Source organism: Drosophila albomicans, chromosome 3, assembly GCF_009650485.2.
Source record: "Drosophila albomicans strain 15112-1751.03 chromosome 3, ASM965048v2, whole genome shotgun sequence".
NCBI lineage: Eukaryota > Metazoa > Arthropoda > Insecta > Diptera > Drosophilidae > Drosophila > Drosophila albomicans.
In genome coordinates this window covers 42,531,724-42,540,104 of record NC_047629.2, presented here as the reverse complement: position 1 = coordinate 42,540,104, position 8,381 = coordinate 42,531,724, and the positions used below count along the sequence as shown (strand labels likewise).

The following is an 8,381-nucleotide window of genomic DNA, read 5'->3' as shown; positions in this document are numbered from 1 at the left end:
AGCGACAACATTGTGAATTAATCATAATAAGAAGTCGAGTGCCGTCGTGCCAGGCAAACCACAAGCAAAGCAAACTTTTTTGCTGCTTGCCCCCAAAATCAATTGACATGATTTCCACAATATAATAATAATAATAATAATAATATGGTAATAATCAGCAGCGAGTATTTCGAATTCGGTTACTCGTATTCGGTGAATTTGGGGCGTGGTACGAATGTTGGCCACCCAAATACGCAAAACAATTGCATCGATCAAACGAACTTTGTCGGTTGCAATGGGCAACGGGCTAAATATTGGAGGACGCCACTAACCTAAGCCAAGTTGAAAGCCAAAGCGTTGGCCAGAAATCAGTTCAGCCGAAACCAGCAAAGCGCCAGGAAGGATACAACAAAACAACAAAAGAAGACTTCAACTCGATTGGAAACACTTTTCATTGGTGACACACATTTCGGAAGTCTCCCAGCAAGATGTGCGACTGTGGCTGCTACTCGTATTGCTCGCATGATCTCTCCTGCTACTCGCATTCGCATTATCATTCGCATTCGCATCACTGCTGTGCCGGATACAAGTATCTGAAGTGCCTGTGTCGCTATTATCGCCATGTGCACTGCACCTGCTCCTGTTGGCGACGAAAATGTTATCTGCTCTAAGGAGTCAGCGATGGAGTCACAAGAGAGATAAACAATGCAGACAGAGAGGAGTGGAAAAGAAAAGAAGAGGAAAGGAGGATGACAGCACCATTAAAAATCACAACTCAAACAATGCAAATCAGCAAAAGCAAAAAGCAAATGCAAAATGATAAAGTCCTTTAAGTAGTTGCATAACACTTGGCTGCATCGTTTTGTTTGGATGGATGGATGTGTTTTTTCTGTGTTGGGTGCGATTGCGACGATAGCAACTAGCGTGCATACGGGTCGTATGTGCAACGTTTTCAGTTGACTGGGTGAGTGTGTGAGTATGTGTGCGAATGTCAATAAAAGAAGAAGAAGAAGAAGTTGAAGTAGAAGAAGCGATGTGGCCAACTTGTTATGAATCTGCGACTGCAAATTTGGTGCAGAATTCTCTCGTTAAACAAAAACTAAAACTAAATCATTTTAACTAAAAACTCACCATGTATAATCCAACATACTCGTCTACCTAACAAAACTATATTATATATAGAGAACAACACACACACACTCTAACAACACACATAAATACACATCACTGTTTAACATAAGTTTAAAACACACACGATAAATGTTAGTTATAGTTATCGATTCGAATGTTCAATCTTCTCATATTCGATGACGAAATTTTTGCCATATTTGTAACGGTTTGAAACATTAACAACAACAACAACAACTCCAATAAATAAAGTTTTAATCCAACACCAACAACACGAAAAATCAAAAATGCATTTCTCTCTTCGATAATGACTACAATAATTATCAATTATTTTTGCGTGAAAGCTTTTCAGGTTTTCAGGTGGTCGACAGCACTCACTAATGGTTATCGATTGATGATGCTCTGCAAATTATTATTACGGAATGCCTACGCATATTCTAAGAAATTCACACATATTTACCAATAATTCATTGAAATACAAAGGTCATAAATTACATTTAGATGGGAACAAACGCTCAACTAAACTTCGAGGAAATCAAGTGAAGTTTAGTCTATCAAGTGGTGTCCACTTAATGAAAACGAATGTTTTTCGGGGGACATCATATTCTAATAATACATTCTGCTTGAAATAGAAAGCAAATTCGTAGAATATTGTAAATAACAAACTCAATGACAAATTTTTCTTTAACTACAATCAATTTATTAGCCAAATACCCAAAATTACAGTCTTTTCACTTGCTGATAAAATTCTTATTTTATAATTAACAAATAAGTAATATAACATAATTGTTTCAAAATTTCAATTCAAAGCTTTCAAATCAAACTGACAATGTCAAGATTTTATGGGTTTCATATATAAAATTTCCAAAACATGAAATACGGATCTAAGCTGTTTTGGTTGATATCTAGTATATTTTGCCCTCTAAGGTATATTTAGAATAGTATAGTATAGTACTATACCAACATACCAAACTATACCTTTGATATATTTTTACTATTTTTGCTTTATATTTATAGATAATGAGTAGCGGATATCCCACAGTCGAGTACACTCGACTTTCTATTTAAATGTTTTTGAATCTTATGAAGCTTTCCGGATATCAATAATAAACTGATAATATCAAAACTTCATGCATTTGAAGTATAATAAAATACACATTTTTAAATTTCTTGGGCTTGCAGAAACTTCAAAATTGGTATGCTTAAATGTATATATTTATTAAATCACAATTTAAGTATATCCCAATTTATTTATAGAGCTCTAAAAGCGTCACTAAAATAACTTATATATTTTATAACTTATATTTGGTATATTGATATACTACTGCATACATTCAAAATATACCATAGAATGCAAAATAATAGATTTAAGAACAATACAAATAGAATTCATTTACAAAATCTTGACTAAAAGTCAGTATTCTATCTCGTTTAATAAAATTTGAATAATTGACACAGTTTTCTATTTTTAGCACAAACAATTGTGGATGGGCAGTAAGTGATGTGGAAATTATGCTGATGCTCACACCATATGATTTTCCTTCGAGTCGTATTGTAAATTCTTATGGCTGGGGCCAAATTACTGACAGTTCAAATAGACACTTAATTTGGCCGAGAGTTACGTATGTAATGAGCCTGGCCATAAGCATAATTCGTAATCATTTGGGTCCTTTGCTGACTTCAGCTGATGCCCACTTGCCCTCTGTCACCGCCCCCTTTGTCACCGCTTGAACCTTGAAGCAAAAACAACATCAGCAGCTTCTTGTCAACATTTGCCCAATTGGCCATATGCAAATGGCAGACAAAGTTGCTCTCAAAGCTGCCAAAACCCCGGACAGCTGCCAAATTCCATTTGCCGCTAGGGTATACGATGTCCCCTCCTCCACAAGAGAGGAAGAGGGGGTGGAGGGGAGAAGCTTCTGCTTCAAAATTCAAAATGAAAATGTTGTCATTTTGTGCATTGAATTACGTTTATTTGATGGCTGCTCTTGGGCTCGTTGGCTGCTCGAGCTGCCGTCGAAAATGATTATCCGACATAACGACTGCGATTGCGACAGCCACGCCCCCCTATTCCGCCTCCTTTCACGACCCCTCCTCATCCAGCTGTGCCATTATAGGTGTTCCGCCCGACAAACAAGGTGATTATGACACGAGTTCCCCTGGACGCGTTAATGGACTCCGAATATGCTGTGTGTGCGGCATCCCCTAAAAAAAAACAAGGACAGTCGAGTATGCTCGACTGTGAGATACTCGCTACCCATCTTGAGTAAGGGGAAAGCAATGCAGTAAAATATACCGAATTAATATACCACAAAAATACTAAAATATACCGAATGTATATATTTATACCCGCTTCTCATTTAAAAATCAAAATATATCTGTATTTTTTTTAAATATACTAAATAAACATACTGCAAAAATACTAAAAATTTACCAAAGAATATAATTTATGTCTACTACCCATGTTGAAGAAAAAAACAATAAGGAAATCAAAATAGGGCGGTATTAATTTCAAAATATACTAAATAGATATACCGAAAAAATATACCAAAATCTATTTTATGTAAGTTGATACAGTACTACACTTAAAATATACAATAGAGTACGAAATATACTAGGTCTATCAGCCAATGCGACAAAGACCCATAGTAAGTAACCGTTTTTTCCGTTACTTAAGTATTTTGTTAAATAACTTCTAACATTTTTATCTGATCTCAACCAAATTTTTAGGATTTATAAATATTGTAGTTGTTAGTGTCGTAAAAAATTGTATCACTATTTCTCATAGTCCTTGAGATCTATATAGGTGTTCATACGGACGGACAGACAGACAGACGGATCAAGATCAAGAATATATATATTTTATGGGGTGGAAAGTACCTTCTTCTGCCTGTTATATACATTTCCTACCGGCACAAACTTATAATACTCTTCTACCCTATGAGTACCGGGTATAAAAAGAGACTGCGAAAAAATAGAAATAAGGAATACAAAAAAAAGCGTTATGTATATAAGTAAAATTGAGAGGATAACGCGGAGTATTTATTTAAATTTCGACATTGCGGGGAGTCAACAGCACGTGACCAAAGAGCACAAGAAGCTGTGAGTCTCATGAATATCCGATGAAGTCGAGATGTAGCTACAAATCAGCTTTGATATTGGTTTTTGATTATCCACGCCTAGAGAGTGGGGAAAGGGGAAGGGAAATGTATTTAATTCGAGTGACATTTTAATTAACATTTTTACTTCGCTTTTGGGTGCAGATTAAAATAAATAATTATTGGGCGTGCAGTCTGTGTGACTTCCGGAATGCGCTCTCGCGTTTTTCCCTTTGGCTCATAAAATATTTACAGCTGACTAAATTTTCATTGTGCATGAAAATCGCTGAAATGTGCGACTTAGAAATGTGGCAAGCAATGTTGCAGTTGCTCCACGCTGTTGCATTGTTTGTGTGGCATGCAACGACTAGTTGATATCCTGTAAAACTCTAACTCAAAGATTGACATTTATTATTGAGACCTTTCGACAGAGTTATCTAAACTTGGTTCCACTTAAGCATACTCTTTCTTTTCGCCAGCGTTTGAATTATGAATAGCTTTTTTGTGTTTTGCTTTTGTTGTTGGTGTTTTCCCCGCCCCCGTGCTGAATCGTGTGCAGTGAATGGGAGGCGTGTCATCGGCTTGCGGTCGTATATCTCAAAATATTCGAACTCTAAGTGCAACTGCTTGTGTGGTCGCTCGACCAGTTTATCGATACTCGACACACAAAAAACAACAAAACAAAACAAAGCAAAAGCTTTGGCATAATTCACAAAACAGACAACGAAAATTTGGTAAAAGTTTGAATGCTTTATGTGACAGCTACAAAAAAAAACACGACAGCAAAAGAGAGCAAGAGGGGGAGAAGTGTTTGTTACCTGCTCTATTCGAGCTCCAATCATAATTTATGATAATTACAATATTGGTAATCACGAAAAGCCAACTAAAGAGTCACTAGAGTTCAAAGTTGAGGCCTCTTACTTAAGATACTGCATTGAGGAAATGGAAAACTAATGACAGATTTATTTGCTGAATGCAGTTTCGAAGGAAAGCTAAATTATGCACAGCAGTTGGTGATTCCTATAAGATAATATCCAAACTTGTAACTAGTAGTGGTTACTTCAAATGTATATATAAATTTAGAAGATTATTTAGGGAAGGAAGGAAATGCATAGACCTACGATATTTTATATTAGTTAATGAATTGCGACAAAATATTTTAGAAATTATAAGTTCTCCGACCCCATAAAGAATATTTATTCATATCCAGCGTCGACAGCCGAAACGATTTAGCCATGTCCGTCTGTATGACAATCTAGTATTTTTCGACCACTATGGTATATTTCAAATATAATATAAAACTTCATCGATATACCAAATTTAGCATTCGACATATTTTTAATATTTTTGCGGTATATTTTTTAATAATACCAATATAATGCAGTATTATATACTAAAATATACCAAATATAACATAATGATATAGTATATTCAAAATATACCAAAAAGCACAGCATATACCAAATATACCAAAGTTATAATACTCTTGGGTAGCAAGAATAAAAAAAAAGAAAAACATAAAAAAATAAAAGCTTTAAAATTTTTGTTTTTAATTAAGGAGTTTGCTTAAAGAGAAATATATATTTATTTGGTTAATTAATTTCAGTGGTAAAATATTGATTTACAATGGTGAAGTTATCATATCTCAACTGAGATAAAATAAATCAAAGCCAAGTGAAAGACTTTTGCTTAGCCTCTGCTTATTATAAAACTAATTACATAAAACACTTATGATTAAAGCCAACGGAAAAGAGCACTTATGTTAAAGAGATTACTTAAACTAGTTGCTGTTGATATTCAATGATAATGATTTAACAATATACGCGTAATATAATATAATTTCGAGTAAAGACAAACTTCCTCTAATGCATTTGAAATTATCACTTTGCAGATGAAGTTAAAAGTATCCATTTTGAAGGCTAATCCTCGCGGCCGGAGGTAATTATCATAAAGAAGAACATGGATGGCTATTGCAGAAGGGGGAAGGGAAAAAGGGGACAGCGGCAATAAAGTAATCAGCATAATTGAGAGAAAAATGTGCGCTGAAAGGGAACCGGGAAACCAGTGCAAAAGCCCCGAACGAACGAACACAAATCAAATTAGCAGAGCCTTCGAATCTGCGGTTACATTTAAAGAGAACTTGCTCATCGCGCCAGACAAAAAGCATTGTTGTCCATTTGTCTGTTCAGTCAGTCTGACAGTCTGACAGTCAGTCAGAGCATCAGCTTCGATGTCAGGGAGTTCACACTGTTTGGTTGATCTATTAACAGGCGATTTGTAGTCAGTGAAAAAGAAAGAGAGACAGAGAGAGAGGGAGAAAAGATATTACGAGTGAAGTGACTTGGGCTACGTTCATTATGTCTGCCACATGCAACAATGTTGCAGTTGAGAAATGCTCAAGAGGCGGAGGAACAAACAACTTAAACGCTTAACTTGAAGTTGAAGTTTTTATTTATTTTAAGTCTGCGCCCCGCTTCCTGCCTGCCACTTGCCACTTGCCGCTTACTCTGCGCTTGCCACTTGCCACTTGCCGCCTGCCCCTCGAGTGCATATTGTAATGACGAGACGAAGGCTTAATGATGCTCTTAACGAGCCTCTCACTCGCACTCACACTCACATACGTCCATGTGTGTGTTGTGTGTGCGTGTGTGTTGTTGTGTCTCCTCATCCCCACTTGCAACAGTTGGCAGCTGCCCCTCCTTGCCCCTTCTACCACAACACGACGCTGACGGCAGCAGCAAATTACAAACAAAAAGTAGCTGAATAATCGTTGTACCATTAACAAAGAAATTACAGTCAGGCAAGGACTATTGTAACGCTCAATGCTTGCTGTCTCGCTCGCACACGACATGAGCATCGCTCTTCATCACGCTGTCGCTATCCAGAACCTGAAATATATTACACATTTTATTTGATACCGCATTATCTATAACAGCATAGTAGAATTCTTATGTACTAGCTTTCAAAGCTTGCTTGTTATATGCTCCAAGGCGGATGTAACGTTTACGAATGATGCTCTATAAGAGAAACGAACAATTTTCAGAACATTAATAATGTGACTAATTTTTATTCAACTAATATTTAATTTTACATTATAGTAATTTGTATATATCATATAATATTGTATCCACAGGATCATGTGCACAAACTTTGGAAAGCTTTGAAGCGGTGGTTACGTTTACGAATAATGATTCAAAGGAGAAATTCAAATCAAAATAAATCATTTGTAAATGTAGGAATCTGAGTTTCTATTTCTATCTTCTTGAATTATGTTCATTTCTTCAATCAAATTTACAAACTTTACAAAGCTTTAAGCTTTTATGGCGGATGTAACGTTTACGAATGATGCTCCAAAAGAGAAATGAAAAATCCTGCAAGAATGCGACTATTTCTCTTCAAATTCAATATATTTTTTATATCTAATGTCAATATCCGAATCACATTTACTTGCATTTTAAATTTGCTTGTAACGTTCACGAATGCGCGAAAAGCAAAGAGAAAACTGATAGCAAAATAATTTTGAAAAGCTGAGAAAATTTATCTTCAATAGTTGTCTCAATTCATTAATAATTATACGCTCATTAAAGCTTAACTTTTGATAAGCTGTAAAAGCGTAAATCAATTGAAAAAGTCATTTAAGCAAAGCAGATGAGTGACGAATGTAAACAAGAAAGATTGAGAAAGAAAAAGAGAGAGAGAAAGACGGCGAGACAGAGATAGAAACAAGCAAAGTGAGAGTGAGAGTTGATGATGGCGTGTGAAAGCTGTTTTTGCTGTGCGTGAGTCTGATTGAATGGAAGTGTATGGATAGTGTGTGTGTGTGTGTGTGTGCGTGTGTGTGTAAATGTGTCAGTTAAGCTTTGACTTTGGGGTAGGTCGGTTCTTCATAGTAGAGCCTAGTAGAGGTTAAGAATGCCTTTGAAGTGATATTACAATGCTCAGCTCTCTATTCGTTTTAGTTTTGAAACTCAAACTCTTTGAAAATCAAACTTTGAAAATCAAACTTAACTTCATCGGTATAATCGTACATTAATGAGGTTTTTGTAATTATTTTTTGGTCCAAACAAATTACATATTACGTTCAATTCATTTTGTTTACCTTAATTTATATAAGTTGACTTTAATCTAAATAGATACTTACTTCTCATTTCCTTCAATAATCTTATAAAAAATTTC

At 35.5% G+C, this 8,381-nt stretch overlaps 1 protein-coding gene across 1 annotated transcript; it reads left to right on the top strand.

Moving 5' to 3' along the window:
• Positions 1-228: 228 nt before the first annotated feature.
• Positions 229-1,379, top strand: LOC117569115 (uncharacterized). The gene has a single exon (XM_034250135.2). The coding sequence runs from the start codon at positions 468-470 to the stop codon at positions 648-650; it is 183 nt and encodes a 60-aa protein (XP_034106026.1). The 5' UTR covers positions 229-467; the 3' UTR covers positions 651-1,379.
• The last annotated feature ends 7,002 nt before the right edge of the window (positions 1,380-8,381 follow it).